Source organism: Neolamprologus brichardi, chromosome 4 (genome assembly GCF_056152115.1).
Source record: "Neolamprologus brichardi isolate AB-2024 chromosome 4, ASM5615211v1, whole genome shotgun sequence".
NCBI lineage: Eukaryota > Metazoa > Chordata > Actinopteri > Cichliformes > Cichlidae > Neolamprologus > Neolamprologus brichardi.
Window position 1 is genome coordinate 12,428,969 of NC_142107.1, and position 23,230 is coordinate 12,452,198.

The 23,230-nt window shown below is 38.1% G+C and overlaps 2 protein-coding genes across 2 annotated transcripts; one reads left to right on the top strand and one right to left on the bottom strand.

The window, feature by feature from the left end:
- The first annotated feature begins 12,903 nt into the window (after nt 1-12,903).
- LOC102797739 (dexamethasone-induced Ras-related protein 1-like) lies at nt 12,904-14,408 on the top strand. Its single transcript, XM_006791417.3, has 2 exons — nt 12,904-13,439; nt 13,557-14,408. The coding sequence occupies exons 1-2, from the start codon at nt 13,169-13,171 to the stop codon at nt 14,078-14,080; spliced, it is 795 nt and encodes a 264-aa protein (XP_006791480.2). The 5' UTR covers nt 12,904-13,168; the 3' UTR covers nt 14,081-14,408.
- A 291-nt stretch (nt 14,409-14,699) lies between these two features.
- Nucleotides 14,700-15,480, bottom strand: med9 (mediator complex subunit 9). The gene is made up of 2 exons (XM_006791416.3): nt 15,380-15,480; nt 14,700-15,175 (listed from the first exon to the last, which is right to left on the bottom strand). The coding sequence occupies exons 1-2, from the start codon at nt 15,457-15,459 to the stop codon at nt 14,956-14,958; spliced, it is 300 nt and encodes a 99-aa protein (XP_006791479.1). The 5' UTR covers nt 15,460-15,480; the 3' UTR covers nt 14,700-14,955.
- Nucleotides 15,481-23,230: the final 7,750 nt, after the last annotated feature.

Here is a 23,230-nt window from a genome sequence, read left to right on the forward strand (position 1 = left end):
ACAACTGGGGCATAGCAACCAAAATGTAAATGCACTGAGTTGCTGCAATGTAATTGGCTGATTAGATATTTGTATTAACAAGCAATTGGACAGGAATACCTAACAAAGATGCTGGTGAATCTAAAATTTCATTATGTTTATATGGAGCATGCGAGTTCTTTAAACACTGTATGAACTAAAACATGAAATTATTTTCTGAATGACATTTGGCTGGAAACAGTGGCTACATGGTTAAACCTTTCACACATAATGGTCACTACAGTGGACAGCTATTCAAGGGCTGTTTTCTTGTATTTGTGTCAGTGTTGATGGTATTCTTGCACATAAACTGCTACATTGGACACTGATGTATCACATACCCTGCCACCCACTGGTCAACCAATGAACTAACTACGTGGACATGTAAAAAAAAAAAAAAAAAAAAAAAAACCTCTTTGAAAAGTATGTTTAAAAAAATGAAGCTCAAAAATCTTTTTTTCATGCCTAAAGATAAATAAAAATACTTCAGAAAAAAATCCAGATTGTTGGCTGTCATAATTCATGCATGAAAGAGTTAAAAACTGAATGAGGTAAGAATTCAATATTCACTCTGCTTCTGCAATAAAAGAGGATCAAAGGTGAGAAGTCTGGTTGTGAACAGCAGGATACAAACTTCTCATGCTGTGGACTAATTAGCTGGCTTGCAGCTGAGCTCTGAGGGCAAACCTTCCTGTAATGCTTTGTGCTCTCACTGACCTGCTGTCAGAAGCCACTGACATTTTCCTAAAGATGTTACTCAAATGAAATATGTCTCGCTCCAGTAACACTTTTGTATTTCAAATTCACTCCTACGCAAAATAATATGTAGCTGCAGTACCAGGCAAAACTCTGGATCATTCAAGACATTTCTTTTGCAGATTTACTGTATTGTATGATCTTAAGTGTCAGATATTTTAATGAAGAAAGACCAGAAAAGTAAGACACAGAATTACTTCTGCTGCAGAATACGAGTCCAATTCTTGCTATGCGAAATCCAAAAGTGGCATCGCAGTGATTTCCAGAGTTCAAGTTGCAAATCTAGCATTTCATCATCCACTGTTGGGAGATGGCTGCTTGAAATAAACCTTTCTGTTTGAACTGATGCAAAGAAACACTAGTGAGGAGCTCAAAACAAAGGTGAGAATTGCTTGTACTAAGTGAAGTCATTACATCAGTGCAAATTTGTATTTTGATGCTTTTTGGCTTCAGGAACCATGTACTTGTGAAATACAGAGAAGCATGCACGTTTCTGTTGCTGGTCGTCCTGTTTGACTTACTATTCAAGACACAATTATTTGGTATTTCTAAACTGCAACATTCTGAAGTGACCCAGTGTTGCTTTTACTGAGTCCATCACTTCCAAATTACACCTCAAAGTTATGGGCCAAGGGCTATTTTCACCTATCACCCAGCTTTAATATCCCCCTACATGATTTCTCATATGATTTCATAGTTTTGTTGTTTGTTGATTGTTTGTCTGCTATCACCATATCACCCCGAATAATCATAATATATATCCTCCACACAAATACATTAGAACTATGTGTTTTCAACTATTTTAAGTTTTTCACCCAGTCCAGGAGTAATTTGTTGGGTTAATCTTTTAATCATTGGAGCATGCTGTACATGAAAGGACTACATATCCTTTTTTCATTAGCCTGCTGAGCCCCCAAACTTAAAGGGCCTTACGAAATCCAGCTAATACACAAGGTTCCACAATCAACTAGGATTACTCATACTTCAAGGGTGCCTTTCCTTTTTCCATTATGTGGGATAATTTCATATTGGTAATTCATCTAAATCAGCCACAAGAGACTGAAACCACAGTCTCTTTCCTGTGAACCCAGGCATTGTTTTTCATTGCACCTTTGTGTGTTAACTGTTCAAACACTTGTCAGGATTGATATATCTCTCCGGTGTCCTTTCTTGTATGGTTGCAGTATTTCTACCCTTACGTCTTAAAGTGAAGTTACATCAGAATTTGAAGTAACTTTGCAGTTGTTTTGTTGCAACATGTATTGACATCTTTCCGAGAAAGTAAACACAATTCACTTTCAAACTTAAAGTGTAGAGTGAATGTGTTTTACTGTAATTTATGTGTGCTTTGTGATGCGTTTGATGCCTTCTTATTTACACAGATAATCTCTCTCACACACACATATCAAAGCTCATTAAGAAGGGTGAATTGTGTTCAACTTGAAGGCCACTATGCATGCCTGTGCATAATGCCTATGTAATTATTTGAAAAGAACATGCATATATGCCTGATTAGCTGAACAGTAGGAATATCCATGTTGGCTACTTAGTACTCGCCCTCTCACTAGCTTGTGAAATGGCATCATACAGAGTCCAAATGGGAGGCAATAAGACAGTGCAGGTGTAAACAAAAACAAAGAAGATGGCCAGAATAGACTGCTTAATCCAACCATCCATCCACACATTCATCCATCTTCTTCTGTTCAAGCAGAAGTTCATAGAGGGGCTAAAGCCAGTCCCAGCTACCACGGGGCAAAGGGCACGGTAAATGACACCTGTGATAGGTCATCACTTATTGCAGGGTTAACACAGACAGACAAACAGCTAGACATTCATGCTCACATTCACGCCTGTGGTCAAATAACCTAACCCATTCATGCCTGTGGATTAAATGGAAGCCAGGTTATTTCAATATATGTCAGCTTTTACACATAACCGCTATGAATTATTTTGGCTTTTGTTTAATAGTCAAAACTTTTATGTGATGATGGGGTTTTAATATTAACTGCAACTGAAAATCTAATATTACCATCACATCACAAATGACTCTGACACAAATGTAATATCAGGCACAGTATTCGATGAGTAGGCTTTTATCAGGCTAGATCGTGACAAGGTGTGTGTTAAATGATGACACAACCTTTGGAGACTCACAGCTTAGTCAGCCTTGGAAAGCATTTAATAGTCATTTAGGTGTTAATGTTATCAGTGACCATTTTAGGCAAATGTATGCAAATGTTGCTCTGGGGAAAAGCACATGGAGATAAAAATTAATAACCTTTTAAAATGAGTTGAACAAGAAAATATTTCATATTCCCTTACACAAAAATCTGTTAATAAAGGCATGCTGAAAGTAATGACATATAATAGCAATTTTTCATCTCTATAAAAAGAAACAGATTAGGAAACCTAGAGAAATGCAGTTAATCCCTGCAAATTAGGTTTGTGTGATTAAAAACTCCTCAAATTCAAAGTGGCAGAGGGAATGTGTCCTTTTCAAACCTCTGGTGTTTAGGCTGTGGCATTCTCTGTTGTGTGGTGTTATCACACTCATTTGTAAAGAGCTGTGAGTCACTTAGAAAAAGGCTAAATTAGTATTGATCACACAAGGTATTTAAAGAGTTCTGCAAATTATTAGATATAACTCATTCCATGCAAAAAGAAAAAGAAAAGAAGGGAAAAACAATTTTCCCCAAAACATATAACTCTTTTTTTTTTATCATTAATGCAGCATTTGAGTCTTGTGACATAGTGTAATGTAATTTTACACAGAAACCAGGTTGTACACAACAGCAGCTCAGGTACCTGGTGGGAGTTTATGTAATATTTGCTGTGCGTACGTGTGTGTGCCTGTGGGTTTGGGCGCTCACAGAGGGGGTTAAATGTTGACATAACAACCTGGAGGGTGGCTCAACTGATTTTATTACTATTTGGTATTACAAGGGAGCCTACGTGAGTGTGTGAGGTGAGGTTAAATATATTAATCCTTGCTAAAGACTTGCTACGTTTCTCTTTTTCCTTTCTTCTCGCTTCCTGCTCTTTAGAGAGAACTATTACAGTTACGTAAACAGTGCTGCAAAGGGCAGCAGCTCACTGACGTCTAAGGTTGAACATTTATAAGATCACTTCGTGTAGACACATCCACTAACTGCACTGCTCATTGAAGTAATAACAATTTTGTAATGGACAGTTACCTCTGATACAAGTTGGTAGAATGCATCACGGAAAAACTCAAGTAGTACCTCAAGCCAATTTTCCAAAAGGTGCACTGAGCTCCTTTGTTTGCAGACAAAACTCACAAGAACAAATTAACTTATGTTAAGAGTATCAAATTCAGCAATGAATTGGAGGATAGCTAGATACTACTCTTTCCCTAACAAACATTAAATTATCAGATAAAACTTATATTCTCTTCTTTTTCATGATAAAGTAATCCTCTTCCCTGGTACCAAAGCCCACTGTGTTGTTTTACTTTGGGCAACGACCCAGCTAGTAACTACACAGATATATTGTGATTTTATTCAATTCAATTCAGTTTTGTTTAAAAGCACCAAATCACCACAACAATTTCCTCAAGAATCCCAAACAAGAAAATGACCCCATTTGAGCAAGCACTTGGCAACAGTAGGATGAAAAAACTCCCTTTTAACAGGAAGAAACCTCAGACAGAATCAATATATATTTTAGCCATTTCATAGCTGAAATGGCTAAACATTTCACAAAGCTAAAGAAAGATTAACATAGAAACCTCGTTTTTATTCCTTTTTGGTCTCCATCAACTTTATAACTAACCAAAATGCTAAGATGCTTTATATTGACCTATGGTTCCTAATTTTAGATAACAATTGGTGTTAATCAGAATACTTTATTAATCCCGAAGGAAATTATGGAATTTCCTTCGTTAGGCAGGATTCAGAGCAGAGATGGGCAATTAATTTTCCCAAGGAGCAATAAGAGAAACTGCAACTGTTCTGGATGGACCCAGGACTATGCTGAACTGAATTCTGCTCAATATTACTTTTATCTCTTTATAAACTGCTACCGATAAGAGTATATGTTATAATTGGGCAATGAAAATGTGAAATCTGTCATAACCAGTGGAGCAAGCAGGATTCAAATGCAGGACTTATGGGAGAGGTTGCTGGTCCAAACACAGATATATTCTCTCAGAAACTCTTTTTTTCTGCGCAGAGAAGAAAACAGCTGAATACCAGTTCTCACAAAGTAATACAGAGCAAAAATATAAACACAAGGAACCGGCTTCACCAACCCTGTGAGTTTAATGCTCAGGTGATTATGGAAGGATTTCCGCTCATCCATGACAAACAGGTGAGCTCTTCATCTTCAGGTGCACAGGAACAAAGGGTGGGGAGGCAGAAGGAATCCCGTCCCTGAAACACAAAGGCATGGTTAGGTCTTCGCACAAATACACATGAATGCACACACACACAGAGAAAGGGAGAGCAACAAAAAGAAGATGAAACAGCACAGGATGACAACCAAACACAAAAATGGCCTCACAATTTCATCAAAATTCCTAAAATTAATTGTGAGCAAAATGTGCATGCTTTTGCAAAAATTCAAAGAATTCCAACTTTATACAAAGTGCTATTGCAGTTTTATTTGTAGTTTATATCTCAATCTTCAGTTTTTCAGGGTTTTTTTCTTGTTCAGTGACAGAATTCCTGTCTGTTTCAGCTTGAGCAAGTGAATTGCAGTCAGGTTTAGTGTCTGAGGTGGAAATGAGCAGGGCGGCAGACGGGTGATCATCACAGGATCTGTATCTGGATTTAACTTTATAGTAGGATATCACAGGTCTTGTCCAGAACCAAGAAGAAAAAGTCAAGTCCTTGATCCACTTTATCATTGTTACCATTCTCCTGGGTGCTCTTTTTTCTCAGGTAATATTAGCGTGACAGAGTTTACCAAACACTCTTTGGTATACTCTCCAAAGAATGGCTCACTGTTTTTAGTGATTTTGTGGGAAATCACAAAGCTGGTGTTGACAGCTCCATCTCTGGATGTGTAAAGCTTGGTTAAAAATAAGTCCTTGTTACTTTTTCAGGTTTGCTGGCAAAGGCTCAGATGTCACTATCGGTCAAGTTGTTGTATTTCTCTCCATGGGTAGTCTCATAATGGTGATTCAAACTGTTAAACACAGCAATCTCCACAGAATAAGCACTCAACCTTACTTCTGACTTCAGCAGATAAATATTTAGGAGTCTATGTCTTGATAAAAACTCTACATTGTGCTTCAGTCTGTCTTTATTTTTAGTGTAAGTTCATAGTTTTCAGGCCTACAAAACTCACATTTAATAAAAGTTATTTGTATTGCGTTTACACTGAAGTTGTAGTCACTTGTACAGATGTGCATGTGTAATTTTTTTTTTTGAAATCCACCTAACGTAGGCTGGTCAGGGACAACCAAAGGGTCAGATTTGGCCTGCAGTCTGGTAAAGAGTGTTTATCTGAGCTATTTTTAAGAAAATAACTGTCCACAGATTCTAGAAACTGGGCTCAGGATAAGTGATACTGAATTAAAATGGCAAAATTGGAATGCAAAGCTTTGATGTGAACTTACTTAAAGACTGACTCTATATTCTCCACATTTTCTGTGTTTTATATCAGCTGATGAGCGTTTGGGATTTATTCCAGCCTTTACTGTTTTCTAAAGGGAGTCATAATAATTGTGACCTGAGAGAGAGTCTAATGTTTTATGGTGTGTTCAGGTCTTTAGGTGCACATAATGAGATGTGGCTGTCTGTACATTTACTGCCATGAGGAAAATAACCACCAGACAAGACAATTTCCAGGTCAGATGGGTCAAAAACCACAAACCTTTTGAACCACTGTCTGTTCAGTGGATGTGGAATCATTAACGCCAAATCACTGATTACTCACAGAGAGAAGCTGAAGCTACATTGCTGATAGAACAAGTTGTTCCGTCTTCGTGGACATCTTTAAAAAAGGATATGATTTTCTTGCTTTATTTCCCTCTTAATGTGATGCCCAGCAAAGTCATTAAAACAGGTCACTAAATGCCATAAACACTGACGTTTTCCTACTTATGACTGGCAGCCATATTATCATATAGGTAGATGTTTTGTTGTTTCATATTTACAACCACATGTTCTACGTCATGCAGAGAGCACGACATCAGCTTGCATGTTGTTGTAGATAATAATGTGGTTGACAGATTGTTAGATTGTTCAAACATGAAGGTGGCTGGCAAACTAAACTTGCACTGAGTCCGGTGCTCTGATTGGCTCTGAAATATGAAGCTTTTGTACTGGAAATCACAGGCCCCTGTTTCATTCAACAGGTTTTCTCTGAGAGAGCTTGGGCTGACACGCAACAGGCCCAAGCCTCACGCCATGTAAACACAGTTTGATTCTAGTATTTAAAAAAAAACAACCAAATGACCATCTGACAATCATCATCTTGTGATTGTCATTTCTTGCAGGATCATTAGCACATTGCTACATATTCATTTTTAGGGTTATTTGCTGAGTCACTCACTCAAAACTGTTTTTGTATTTTCTTTTTTGCAAGTAAACTGAGTCGATAGTGCTGTGCTGCAGTGGTTTGAATCAAGGCTGACTGGGGCTCTGTGTGGATGTTGCATGGTCTTCCTAAGCCTGTATGCTCTCCATGAAACAGATCTGCTTCATGCCACAAGCTCATTAGGTCAACTTGGCATCCTAAATTAGCTGTAAGCTGAATAGTTGTCTGTCCCTCTGTGTTAGCCCTCTGACAGATTGGCAACCTGGCCAGGGTAGACCTCGCCCCAGAGTTATTCCTAAGCTTCTTAGGCTTCAAGGGCAGATTAGTCATACAAGTCAATATGAACCAACTCCATCTCTTTCCACCAACACACTCATTCACACAATTATGTGCACACATGCTCATATTCTTGCCAAGTATTAATTAGTCACTAAGTAAATGTGTGTTATGCGTGTGCGCTGCCATAGAAAAGAATGAGGATGATGACGTAGTGCAGAAAATGTTAGTGTTCTGTGTGTTACGTAGTTTCTGGCGTAGGGAGTTTGATTCTACAGAAGTAGCTGCAGTTTGTGAAATCAGTGAGAGTGTTTAGGCTTCCTTTTATACATAACATCACAAATGAGGTCAAGCCACAAATCACAGTGAAAAATATCTGCAGCTCCTCTCAGCAAAAAGACTCAGACTGTGTCACCACCGTCTGCCGCAGCTGTGTTGTCAGTTTTTATGGTGTTGTCATTGACAAAAATAAGGACACTCGAGATTCTATTTTTCTTAAACTGGACTGGTTTCTTCACAATAAAGCATGCAGTTAGTGCGCCTATTCAGATGACCAAAATAACACCAAAATGTAGGTCTGTTGTGAAGAGTTCAGTCCTCTCACCAGACCAAAATAACACAATTTTGTTTTTACATTGCCTATAAAGCATTCTGTCCTCATAGAGAATCACACTATCTCTTTTTTCCCTTTTTCCTCTGTGTTCTCTTTACTAATTGATGAAGGCAAACATGGCTGAGAAGGAAATGAGCCTAATGTGTGTGACTGGCCGTGGTCTGAGTGGACTGGAGCTGGTGTGTTTACTCTACCGACAGCCATGTAGACAGGTCAGTGCATGCGGCTCACGTTTTATGACAAGCGTAAAAACACATGCAAAGACATGGTGCCTGAAAACACATGTTCTGTGTGTTAGTGTGTTCTAGGACTGACCCTGAGCTAGCTCTTAGCTGAGCAGCCTGGGTCTGTGTATCTGTCATTGAGCTTCAAGAAAATTCACTGTGAAAATGTTGATGTTTCTTTCCGTCTGGCTAAGCAAACAAGCTCTGCCGGCTCTGACCATGACCCATTCAATGTGAGGTTTTACCAAGAAATGAAATGATTTGTTAAATGTCTATTATGAAATACATATTTCATTATGAACTTGAATTTATTATGAACTTACTGAGTCGCTTAACAAAATCATTGGTTAATGCTTAAAGATAAATCCTTACTTATCATTTTTAAGGTAAAATCACATCTCTTACTTCTCACCCAGTGTCAGCTGGGAAAGGCTTTACCTGACAGCTGATGTGCACTTAAGAGAATCAGTGGATGAATGGGACAGCATCACAACTTCTAGGGCTGTTTCAGTTGAAATCACACGGCTCTTTCGGAGTCTGATCGTCAACAAATGCTTGATAAATATATCATGACATGAAAAGAAGAGACGACTGCTGACCTCTGAAGAATGTGACCTATATCAGTCCGCATTCAGACAGAGTGTGTACAAACTCTGTACAAATGGAAAAAAATTCAAGAACATTGCGCTCCAGGCATGACTGAGAGTGCATAGTCTGTGAGGTCACAGGGACCCAAGGTAACTTCTATAGAATGTCTCGCACAGGCTAGTGTTTATATTTAGTGTGAATGCTTGTAAAAGCATTCACAGTATTGTTCTTCTAATCTTTATTATTATTTTCTTTTCCGTACGTTTTTCGCCGTCTATCTCCTTCAAAACCGTTCAACTTAGAAAAACCATTCAAACACCATCAGATTCCTCTTCTTTTGGAAAGGTGTGCTTCTATTTTTTTCATTTTTAACATTTATATTTTTAATTTTATTCAACTTTTTTCATCAAAAATTTCCCATGTATTTCAATGGGGAGACCCTTCAAATCCTCATTCAACTTACTCATTTTTAAACTCTTACTACTTCCACATACATTGACATAGAGCAACCATTCAAACTTTAAAACGAAGACGAGACATTCAACTATTCAACTTGTATTTATCTTTTCAATATCTATTATACTTTTTCTTCAGTTCCAGTTTAAGTTTCATGATGTTTTTTCAGCCGTTTCAGAGTTTATAATGGGTGTGTATGGGACGGAATGTTGGCGCTAGAGTGAGACAGGTCAACTGCTAGAGTGAGAGGAGCGAAAAAATTAATCTTAAAATCTTTTTTAAAACTGCTGCTGTGTCCACAGCGTTTGCTCTACAGGTCTGATTTTACCCTCAAAACGTAGCCATCGCTGTCCTCTTTCATCCAATGTGTTTACTATTGTACTAGGTGTTATGGTTCTTTCATAAATGTCACCAATGCACAGCCTCCTCCCTCCAACTCTTCCATAGACTCTAATGTTAAAATGGCTCAGAAGGTTCGTTTGAAAATCAGAAGAGCATAGTGTCTTTACACTGTCACCACGTCTATATAATAAACTCCACAGGCATGAAAACTGATAATTTGGTAGACTGGACATTGCTGGTTCTCACGGTGAAAGAATTTTGTCAATACGACCTGTACTTTTCATTTGGGAACGATTTGTTTCGGCCTGACTTTTCTGTTCATTTTAAGCAGCAAAAGTGAGGCGCATGTCTGTCTGTGTGTGTAGGGAGCCATTGGGTGCAGTCACTATAGCAACCAGGCTCACACCTGCCTGCCTAACGAGCTCTGTCTCACTCTGCCAAGATTCATCTTAAACACTTCTCTTTTAACTGCTGCTGTGTCCACAGTGTTTGCTCATCAGCCATCATTTTACCCTCAAAACGTCGCCATCATTGTTCTCTGTCCAACACCGTGTCTTTAAAAGCTCAGAGATGTAAACTTTTTAAACTGTGTGGATCCAAGTGCAGGGATAACATTTTAGTTATTCAGTGATTCAAAGACTATGAACTTTTAATATTCATTCAGATGTTTTCTGACTCTAAATTGTGTTTTCTCATTTCTTATTTTTTTCTCATTTACAATTAAAACATTTTCAGCTGTTTTCCAACTTCTGTGTGGATGTCAGCTTTAGCAGTTCAGCACTTTTGTTTTCAGGTTAAAATTTCTGTATTTTTCCACTCATTCAACATTTTTAACTTAAAATTCAGCAATTAATTCATTTCAGTGCATACATTCAGATTCAAGCATTCACACTGCAGTTTCTTCAGAAAATGCACTTTCTAGTCACCATTGTTATTCAGTGGTGTGCATGGCAGGGCTATAAGGAAACAGATACTCCTCTCACAAAAAAACCCAACTACCCAACAGCAAATCCCAAGAAAGTGGGTCATAAAGCGAAATGCTGAGAACCCTCAGGAAAATTAATCATAAAAACAGATAGCCAAAGATAAATAAAGATTATATTTTTAAATAGCTGAGTCAAAGTCCTGATATGAGTCCAGCAGAAATGCAGTGGAAATACTCTGATAAAGTTCATCAGAAAAAAACCAACCGAAACCAAGAAACGTCAACATCTTTCAGTGTATTTACATTCTTCATACCATCTATTTTGGGATTATGTAGAACTATAATATGCAGAAATATTTTGATGCAACTGTAATTACTTAATCAGAACTCTTGAAAACAACAAGAATAATACCCTGTGAATAAGAGTATTTAAAATCACCCATCAGATTTTCATGCATGCCTTTTTATTGAAGCCTAAGCCTGGACAAGCTATTCCTCACGTGTCATGTTATACATATCACTGAGAACACACTGGCTTAATTACTGACCAATAGTCAAGGGTCTAGCACTGTTCACTCCAGCCGGGTTACACAAACCCATCACTGAAGCACTGAACAACCAGGCTTAGCTACACCTATCTGATTTCGTTCCTGCTACCCCACAGAATGCTAACAAAGGTCATCAGTATTTGCAAGTTTTAGGATTTGTGTGAAATGAAGGTAAATATCCAGACTTGTACCTATAGGGTAATATATAATTTATTATGTCAAGCATATTTATCATATTGGGCAACAAGACTGAATATATCAACACCGTGAACCCTGGTGACAGCTGTGTTGCATCAGCTTAGTGAAGCTACACTCATATAAGAAATGAAAACTTAAGAGTTAAAAAAAATCAGTTTATATATAAACTGAATTTCTGAATAGAAATATCTTTTTTTTTTTTAACGTTATGCAGAATTAGTTGTTTTTTTTACAACTTTTGTCATATCATATTACTACTTCCTTATAATTTACTGACTCTTTAAGTTTAACTTTTCAGGCTGCTATTGAAAAAAGTACATAAAATTGTTAACGTATTTAAAAAAAAAAAAAAAAAACCACACAACAGCTGCAACATTTGTAAGTTAGACGAATCAAAGCAAATTGTTTACACAGTAAATACCCTTGTGAATAGTGACATATAGTACGAGCAATTCCAGACAACACCCAATACTTTCTTCCTTTTTTCTTGAATCCTCTCTACAATGATTCCCAGGTGAGAAGACAAGTGAAAGGTGATAAGGGATTAAACTGGTAAAGTGGGTAAGCAGAGTCTGAGTCACAGGCTCTATCTTGGGCTGCTTCGATTAATACCTAGCAAAAAATCAATAGAAATGGGACTCGATGGCTTGCAGCGCACCAGTTACACCCAGCTGTAGCCCACTTCAGCTGGGTGTGATGAGTACGTGTGTTCAAAATCTTATGTAGCCTGAATTACTTGCATTTGTGATGATCTCACGACCTAAAGATATTTAGCAACACAAATAAACACGTACTTATCTTCTAAACAGGCGGACATACAAGGTGGTTCATGCGGAGGAATATACTGACTAAAATCACCCCCCCCCCCCCCCTCCCAAAAAAAAATAAAAAAAATCCAGTCACCCCTTTGACATAAGCGTGTATCACTGCGCCCCCCTCAGTTTCCCTAACCTTGTTCCAGCTGTTTTCTGCTGATGTACAGTCTGTTTACTCGCCAGTGGTAAAAGAGAACAAATAAAGCTTTTGTTTACAAGAAATTTGACTTATGTCTGAAATGCCCGAGCTTGGACTGTGTGGTTGCATACTCATATGAGGTTAATGCTTTAACCCTCTCAGGCTCAAATTAAACTTTTTGTTGCTAATGCACAACCAAGTCCTGCAGTGGTACTTCTGAGTAAAAAAAAACCCTCATAAAATATGTATGTGGGGTAATCAGGTTGTTAGTTTTTAACTGTTGCAAATCGGCAACGCCTGCCTTGAGAGGGTTAGAGGCAGTAATGTCATTGCAGTCCCATGTCTCATTATAATGCACACACTGTGAATAAATGTGTGAATAATTTGATTGCCTTTTCTAGATTTGTATAAAAAAAAATGTGAAGAAAAAAGTAAACGAAATGTGTGAAATTGGCAATATTTGATGGCGAGACTTTGAAACAGTTAAGCATTATATCTGAAAACAAACTCGTGTTTTCTTTTGATGAGCGGTAGAAAGGGCTGACGCACAAAAACAGTACTAATTCCAGGTCTTGCTCCAGCTCTGAGAGCTGTAGGGTGACGTATGACGCACTGGAGGCGCGGCAAGCCTTCTCCATAAATTCCCAGCCTGCTCTCCTCTGGCTTCAGACAGAGAGCGAGGTTAGAGCCCTCACATCACTGACAGGATTTTTGAACGATCACTTTGACAGAGCACCATTTGCCAACGGGTGCATCTGCTGCAATCATGATTAAGAAAATGTCACCGCCCGAAAACGAGTTCGACATCCCGGCCAAGAATTGCCATCGGATGGTGATTCTGGGCTCCACAAAAGTTGGGAAGACAGCCATAATTTCTCGGTTTCTTAACGACAGGTTTGATGACCAGTACACGCCTACTATCGAGGACTTTCACAGGAAATTCTACAGTATCAAGGGAGACGTTTATCAGCTGGACATTCTGGACACATCTGGGAACCATCCCTTCCCAGCAATGAGGAGGCTTTCAATCCTTACTGGTGAGTTGAGTTTTGCAGACACGTGAAGCTTTGACCATGCATTTAATTAATTACAGTCAAATATTGTTATTATAATTTTTATTTGATATTCAAACATACCTTCTCTTGTATTTCCAGGTGATGTGTTCATCTTGGTTTTCAGTCTCGATAACCGAGACTCCTTCCAAGAGGTGCAGCGCCTGAAGCGCCAGATATACGAGACCAAGTCCTGCCTGCGAAACAAAACCAAGGAGAACGTGGACGTCCCGCTGGTCATCTGCGGCAACAAGTGTGACAGGGACTTTTACCGTGAGGTGCAAGACGACGAGATTGAGCAGCTGGTTGGCGGGGACGAACATTGCGCATACTTTGAAATCTCAGCAAAGAAAAACACCAACGTAGACCAAATGTTTCAGACTCTCTTCACCATGGCCAAGCTGCCAAACGAAATGAGCCCCGACCGACACTGCAAAGTTTCCCTCCAGTACTGCGAGGTTCTCCACAGGAAGTCGTTCAAAAACAAGAAGTGCAAGGACGGGAACGCATATGGAATAGTGGCGCCGTTTGCACGGAGACCAAGCGTGCACAGTGACTTGATGTACATAAAGGAGAAAGCTGTAGGCGGCAGCCAAGCCAAAGAGAAAGGCTGCATCATATGCTGACAGTTCATTTGCCAGTTTGTGAAAGACTTTTCTGTGAGGGTTAGGAGCCGTGGTGGATAGCCAGTTTACTGACAAGGAATATGTAAGCCCATAAACTGACACAGTGGTGCAGCCTGGGCTGAGACTTGTGAACTAGCTCGGCTCATAAATCTCTGTGTAGTGCAGTAGATGCTCTGAAAATGCTGTAAATCTGTCTCTATTTTAACTTTCTAAGAACAGCATTTGAGGAAAGAAGAAACATGTTTACACTTCACTGTACTTTTTCAACCATGGTGAAACTTGATTGTTCCATTACGATCAAATTTAATGCTAAATGTGTATTTATTGTCTACCCTGACTTTTGCATAAGAAAATAAAACTTGTTACTTTTATAGTCTGCCTTCCCCTTCTTTTTCATTTCAAGCAAATCTCCAAGAAGTTGCATTAAACACAAAGCTTCACACTCTTCAGATTTACGTTTCCCTTAACTGGAAAAATGTTGTCCATCTGTTAAAATGCACTTGTTGCATCATCCTGACAGGTCATACACATGCAGGTTAAAACTGCAAGAAGCCCTTAAGAAGCTCGCCATGGTTCATAGTCTGTCTTATGTATCCTGAATAACCTCAAAGGACGAAGCTTATACAAAATACAATTTATTACAACGTATCAATATCATGGGACTCAAAAAAGCGAAAAACCCCAATTTAATACAAATATCATATAAACAAATTTGCGCTGTGGTAACACAAAAAACAAAGACAAGTTCAAAACATGTTGCAGTCCGACACAATTAAAGAAATGACGGTTATTATTTCAATGTCCATCCGGTGTTCCTGAATCACGCCACCTCCATTTACTTCCTCCATACTGCGTGCATACCAAGTCTTTTAGTCTCACGATGCTTTTGGCACATCAAACATGCACAGACTTTTATATTTCTGCAGCAGCTGGTTCTTGGTGCGAACCTGTTCCCGCAGCGTGGCCAGCTGCTGCTGCTGCTCCAGCGGACTGCTGTCTATACCCGGCATGTTGGAGATCTGCTCCCGAGCCTCCTGGATCTTTGCCTTTAGTTTACCAAGTTCTTGGAGGACATCCTGGTTGTCTTTGTCCATGCTTTAAGCAAATGGGAGAAAAGAAGAGCGCGTCATCCGCCTGCTTTGTTATTGCAGACACTTAACGTAACATTTGTAGCTATCAACATTAGCTTCAGCTAACACAGCAAACAAGCATAGCAACTCCACCAAGCGACTGAGACAAGCAAGTGTTGTCCCGTACAGCACACAATGTGACAACACACGAACCAATAAATACTCTTACCATTTAATAATATCATGAACTAAAGGCAGCAGAGAGCAGTCATCGCTCTCTTTGTCGAGCTTCGCCTGAGCTGTCGCCATCTCTCTTCAGCTTCCCGACGCAGATTGTTTACGTCAGCCACAAAGCTGATGACATCACTACATTCGAATTGTAAAAAACTAATAGAAATATTTATTTCTGTTCATTCGACCTTTTCGAGATATAGTGGTATACTTTGTAATTGCGTGGATACGCACCGTGTGCTGTACGTATTTTCTTCAATTACCTGGAGCAGGGGTGTAAAACATAAGCCCCGCGGGGCAGGACCGGCAGGCAAAGACTGCAGTCCGGCCCACTGGATGCTATGAAAAGTGTGAAAGAGTGCACAATTTTTTTGACTTTTAAATGTATTTTTAAAGCTTTTGCATGCCCCCCTCCCATCCCCACCAGAATAAATAAATAATGATTGGTAATTCATAATTAGATAATTACAGGACAGTCTGGGCAACTTTCTCTGTAATTTTACACATTTATTTCTTATAATTTAAGCCCAAACAATTCTGCTAATGCATTTCTTTCATTTACTACAGCAGCATTTCTTTATCATGTGGAAAAACTGTTGAAGTCGCTCTTCTTTTTCTAATATTAAGATACTGTGATTAAATGTGCAGTTAAAATTTAATTCACTGGCAGAAAGGCTCAACCCACTTAAGATAAAAGTGGGCTGTATGTGGGCCACAATGTCAAATAAGTTTTGCATTCTTGACCTGCAGTAAAGTTCATAAACAAACAGACACACATACATTATTTACAGAATGTATTTTTGTGTTTTTGCTATACAAGTCCAGGTTGAGTGTAAAAACTCATGGAAATAAAGTAAAAAATAACAAAACAAAACAAAACAAAAAACAAGAAAAAGAGCAATGAATGAATGAATGGACATGCAGACTACACAGATAAAGTGAATCACACTGAAAGGCAAAATAGAGATTAGTTTTTCATTCATTGCTAAAATGTTTGAAATAAATAAAAAATAAAAAATATATAATGTATAATTAAAATTATGTAATTCCTTTTGCTGACTTAGGTTCTCTTTTGAGCACCCAATGAACTATGAAAACGCAAAAAGGAATTATGACTTTAAGCGATATAGGCTGAAAAAAGCTAAAAGTGTCGTCATTGAATTCATTACACAGCATCAAGGAAACAAAGGTGCTGTCTTCTCATCTTGAGTAAGGTGTTAAAGTGGTGGTTAGCCTAAAGCTAACTGTATTTTAAGAGAAACCAATGAAACCTATTTTTTTCCTACTGTTTATGCTAAAAAATTTCCCCAGGTGTTTTTTATTTTGAATAAAACACACGGCAGCACACATTGGCCCTTAAATAAGCCCCAGATAATCTATTAATACACCAAGCAAACAAAGCTGACCTGCAATGAGTGGGAAAATTTGCTTCACATCCCAATACCTAGCAACCTGAAACATCTATATTGGCAGTAAATGGAATCTACTATCCCTACAAGTGTGACACATGTCATGCATGTTGAGTGAAGCAGGGCAACCCATATAAACCTTGACATGCACAAATATAATCTAATGGACTACAATGTATCCGACTATATTTATATATTATATTCAACTTATAGAGATTAATGCAGATTAGTGGCATACGATAAACCTAGAAAACAGGATGGAATCAATACCTTTTTTAAATGAATTCTCAGGAACAAATCACAGTATTGTCACGACATGTGCAAATATAAAACTAATCTGTCTTGTCTTCCCTTCCATTGACCCATATTCCTGGGAGATCAGTCACCAGCAGGTCTCTATGTTGGTCATTAGCCTCATTAAATGTGAAGTTAAATCTTAGTAAAGATGATCTTAAATATTCATTGGCTGTGTCACAGCGGTGGTCTCATTGCTGCGGTGACTAATGAGAAAGCTTCCTTATAGTGTTTACTGCGTGTGGGTAATGAGTGAGCCAGGCATGGGAAGAGGAAGGGAGCAGCTGCTGAAATTAAGCTTTGATGAAAACAAATAGCCATGAAAATATATAGGTCAGCAGGAAACATTTTCTCTCGTACCTCACACTGTGTGGCATCATTGAAGAGCCTACCAGAAGCTCAGTCCTCACACTAATTTCCAGTATGACAGAGTGTTACATACTGCTCAAACTTACATGAGTTAGTACAGGTGACCTAGATTGAGTTTGTTGGGCATTATGTTCCCTAAGTGTTTTACCATTTGGGTCATAGGGAAAGCTCTGACACCTCATATTAATACATTTTAAAAAGTGGGTCATTTTATGACCCAGCATTATTAGAAAGGTATGAAAATATCCCAATGGCTAACATGCACAGTAGAGAGAATAAATATCCCATTATTATATGAACACGGGAATTTAGTTCATTGACTTTTATTTGACTGAACATTTTTTATTTGTGGTGTGGTCTGGTTTTTAGGCTTCTTGAACATTAGTGACATCATCTTTAGTCCTGTTCTTGATACTCAAGTGACTATTCGTTCGGCGAAAGCAGTGACAGTGATAACATGAAGTTAAAAGTATATGAAAAGCATTTAGAAATGTAACATTTTAATTATGACTTATATTTTTGTTTTATTGTAAGTGGCCTGCTTTCATTACAGTTCCTGAAATTAGTTGTTCCAAATATACAGTGACTGCAGAGCATGATAATTAACACATCTACTTACATTTGCTGTGTTAACGAAGCATGTTCTAGCATAAAACTGCAAAATCAAATACCTGTTGTCAACACCTTGTGATGCAACTGAAAGTAGAAAAATGCTGACAGATTTAAGGAAAATCCATGTTAATTTTTTTTTTTATTGGCTTCTGTAATCCATCTACTCTAATCCGTTTTCTTCTATTTATCCAGTTTAAGGCTGGAGCCTATCCAAGCTGCCAAAAGATGCTGCATTGAGTTTTTCCTTTCCAGTCACCTTTCTCGCTCACTATGTATTAACAGACCTCTCTGTATTGAATCATATCTGTTATTAACCTCTGTCTCTCTTCCACAGCATGTCTTTTATCCTGTCTTCCTTCTCTCACCCCAACCGGTCGCAGCAGATGGCCGCCCCTCCCTGAGCCTGGTTCTGCCGGAGGTTTCTTCCTGTTAAAAGGGAGTTTTTCCTTCCCACTGTCGCCAAAGTGCTTGCTCATAGGGGGTCATATGATTGTTGGGTTTTTCTCTGTATCTATGAAGTGCCTTGAGGCGACTTTTGTTGTGATTTGGCGCTATATAAATAAAATTGAATTGAATTGAATTGAAAAGGTAAACTGTGGAGTACTCCATGAATAGGTCACACTCTACTGCAGGGCTAACAGACAGAACGATAACCAATGTGGCAAATTTAAAATCACCATTAAAAACCCCATGGACTGTGGGATAAGGCCAGAAAACCCATGCTGACGCAGGGAAAATGTGCAACACAGAAAGGCCCCAGCCAGCCAGTGGATTCAAATCCAGGACTTACGTGCTGCCAACAGCACATACTAGTCAACAGTGCTGGGGCGTGCTGCTTATGCTTATGTAATATTTAGTGAAAACGTCAGTGGCTCTACTTTCAAGTAAAGTAACTGAATGCCTGCAGAGGTAGTGAGGTTTTATTAAACATCACAGGTAGTAGTGAAGGAATGATGATTTGTAGATGCAGTCACATGTGTTCTGTAAGCTCTAAACATCACTTTCAGCTCATAGATCTATTCACACTTGCATGATCCTTCATAATTCTCAAAGATCACAGTTCTCACATCTAGTTCATCTCAACAGCAATAGGTAGAAGAAGGGAGAAGTCAATTTTCAGATGTGAGGTAGGCTGAGGTTGATATTTACAATTGTCTTCTGTGAATTTCACAGAGGACAATTGTAAATATCAACCTCAGCCTACATTTACTAAACATTACTGGGAAGGATATACACTATTTACAGTGTATATCCTTCCCAGTAATGTTTATTAAAATGGAGTATGCATTTACGTGTTTATGGTTAGCTATTCAACAGAAAAAACTCTTCTAAGTAGTTCTTCTGTTTTGTTTTCTGTTTGGTTGTTTGCTTTTTTTTTTTTTTACACAAAGCTCCTATTTTATTTCTTACTTGAAATTTCTTGAAAAGTATTCATTTCATCATACTTCATAACAAAATGTGTTTCATTTATTTTCTAGCTCTCAATATAGATTTCTATGTAAGAACTCCAGCAGTAAAAGATCACTTTGCCCTGGAAAATATCTCATATGGAGCCCAGACTAAACTTGTAACTTATAGCTAACAAGGGAATTATAGATATCTTTTAAGCCTGGGTGACTTTAGGACACTTCCAGTTGAACCCCTATATAGCAGTCCCCGAGTGGCTTGCCTTTCCCCACTCAGCCTCTGTAATGACGTGAATGGGCAGCTGACAGTTTCCAACAGATGTGTCACCTCCCAGCATCTCTGACAGGATGCAGATGTCCTGTCTGCTAATCTGTGGTCTAATCTTAGCATGCATCTCTATATGAAAGACACAGTCACTGAAGCTGTGCATCATTCAAACAAATCGTTTCCCAATAAAAAGAACTTTTCTTGTATTATTTACATTTAGGGCAAAGTGAAAGTTTTATTTGACAAGAGATTTGTTCCCATCATGTGAATCCTGGTTTCATAAAAGTTTCTAGGAAAGATGCTTTCACAAAGTGTCTTTATGTGCACCGGAGAGCTAGTCGGTCAGCTGCTGGTCATAATCCAATCCAAATTTGCATTTCATTTAATAAACACTTCACTGCCATGGATACTTGAGGATATGTGCATGAGGGAAATAGATCAGGGGTCAGGATTCAGTTGTACTAGTCAGCCTCTCTGGCATGTAACATGAAATGCACATTTGCACTCTGTCTGTTATTAGTTGTTGGTCTATCCAAAACAGGAGAACATAATAAGTTGGTGCAGCTATTAATTGATTCCTGCACTTCATTTGACATTTTACTGTTCAACATCCTGATTATAACCAGAGTAAGTTCATGCTCATCATCTCTTATTTCCAAGAAATCTGACGCTCGGTTCCACGAAGCTTTGGGGGGTTTTAACAGGCCTCTTTGATTTCCATAATTGAATTACAGATGGAGTCATTGCTGCTGAGGACTCAGGCAAGGTATATTTTCTGCCTGTTAAATGAAATAAATTGGGCACTGCAGGAAAAAGGTTTTGACTGTTTTCAAGATAAGAAGGGAATTTGTGCATGTCTGCATTTGAAAGAAAAAAAATCAAAAGTCCAAATGACAGATACTGGTAAGATTGACAAATGTCATAAATATGAATAGTACTGTATTGTATTTTCACTTAATTCTACACACACGGACAACTGAGAAATAATAACAGATTTTTATACCAGATGCCCTTCCTGATGCAACCCCAAAGGGAATTGTATTTCCTCCTGGTCTAGAATCAGCCCACTACACTATGGAGCCAATTTTAATAATTATACGTTAATGACCGTAATGTATGTTTGTATGTTTCCTATCCCCTCCTAGACGAACAGACGAATCTTAATGAAACTTTTCATAACATTGTCAAACATTGTGAGTGCCAAGGTCTACATGACGTTTACAAATCTTTTAAGTAAATCTCATAGTTGTATATATTTGTACATTTTACAGTACATTTGAATAAAATCTCAGATTAGAATGGTGTGTGGCAATATATGCATGTATCACAGCATCATACTGTAATAATGCATTTGCATATGTTTGTTAATGCTAGAGTACTCTAAAAGTTTGCTAGCAATGATAATGATTAAAATAATAACAGTTGTTATTATAACACCACCATAAAGAATTAATCTCTTTTTTATACATTATTTAATAATTAATTATACAGTGTTAGGTAATAAATATATAATCTTAAATGCTTATATAATTAATAATACAAAACAATACTGTTTGTGAAAGGTGACAAGATTTCTTGCAGTGTAAATTAACACTAACCTGACTCCAAGGAAAAAAATACTGACGTACGAACATGCTACTTTCTTGCTAGCAGGAGCTTGTTTGTAAAATATCCACCAATGTGCCCTAGGCCTGTCTCAATATTGGACAGTAACATATTTACATTTGGTTGAGGACAAACAGCATCATCTGAACTGTTATGTCTTCAAGACAGCAGGTTACTGAAACTTAAAACAGGCATGCTGTGTCAGGTTCACTGCTGCATACTGAAAAGCTACTATTTGTGATTGAAAAGGACAGTCTTAGGCCCAATGGTGCTCACCTTAATATTATGTATTTCTTTTAACTAATAAATGATTAATAACATGCATTCAGAAAACATTAACGTTTTGGAAAAATGTCTTCAGGGAAGTAGGTGCAATTTCAAGAGGAGTTCATATTTAATTTTTTTTCTACATTCAGAGAGTCCACTATCATGACATGCCCACAAAGTAAAGCTGACAAAAGCATCATAAACCTTTAAGTGTAGATTTTTTGGAACCATACAGTACCATTTTATTCATGAAAAACAATTCCACTCCTGTGGAATGACCACTATTGGAATAGCAGTGCATTTTACTGGATAACTGGAATTAAAAAGACTCCTCAGGAAATCCCAAATAGTGTATACAGCCTTTGGAAGGTGCGGATGTTTGGTGTCAAGCAAAACATCTGGTGGGTAATATTGCTGATACAACGCCTTTTCCTTTTCTGTGTGCTTATGATCAGACTTCAAAGTCTGTTTTAATTTAATGATACTGGAAAAAAAGAGATGTTATAAGTAACAGGGGATGCAGAGCAATGGCAAGCTTGAGGCTTGCACATACTTCTCCAAAATGGGCTGTATTAAAAAGAAGAGATATTAAATGTGGGAATGAATTCATAGATAGAAATCAGTATATAAAATACAGAATTGTGGGCTTCATTGTGCAAAATTGGCTAACACTGCCCCCAAGTGAAAAATGTAAGAAAGTAACACTTTATGAATCAAAACAAACAAACAAACAAAAAACATTTTCTGTTCTTTTTTCAACCCTCTCATAAATCTTAAAAAATAAATCACAAAAATAAATCATGCAACTCAGACACAGGCTGTCGGAACTCAGCCTTGGGTTCATAATGTATAAAGGTAGTAATTAGTGTGATGGAGTAGGGCTGTACTGAGACCAGCTCCTTGATCTTGGTTGCCGTCATCTCAGGTAACAAGTAACTAGTAACTGGCAACAAGACCACTGGATCCTGTTGGTTGGCTTCCATACAAAGCTTATAAAAAGTCGTAGGTCTTCCATATGGAGTTTGTCAAGGCTTTAAATACTGACATACAGTGTACCATATAGTTATATTTAAAGATTAGCATTGCATTTTTGAGCCCTCGGCCAGGGGTAATTATTCCCCTACTTTCATGTCAGTCATCTCGGCATAAACATTTTCAAATTTCCTTGCATCCTTTATGCCCATGCACAATTTATCCACTAGGTGGTAGGCTTCAATTGTTTAATTTAAAAGGGTTACACGTTTAATAGGACTGTACCTTCAAATATGTGCTGGAGATTTTTGCACATGTTCAAATAAACAAAAATCCAGTTTACACTATTGCTATTATTATCACACACTCAACTGCACTGCAATCATAAACTGAAACTTTTACATGAATAAAGAGTGACTATGTAAGAAAGAGGCATCGCTTCAATAGAACATCCTCTAACCGAGGCGGACATGATACAGGACAGCAACAAATAGGTTTTTCTTTTTTAATATTGCTTATTTCAGAAGCAACAAACCCTTCCACTCATGGATGTAGCGTGAACCATTCAGAATAACGTTCTTGTAAAATTTGGTTCGGTTATATACTCCACGTTATCCGGGACAGGAGGCGTTTGTCTCGAGCCTGTG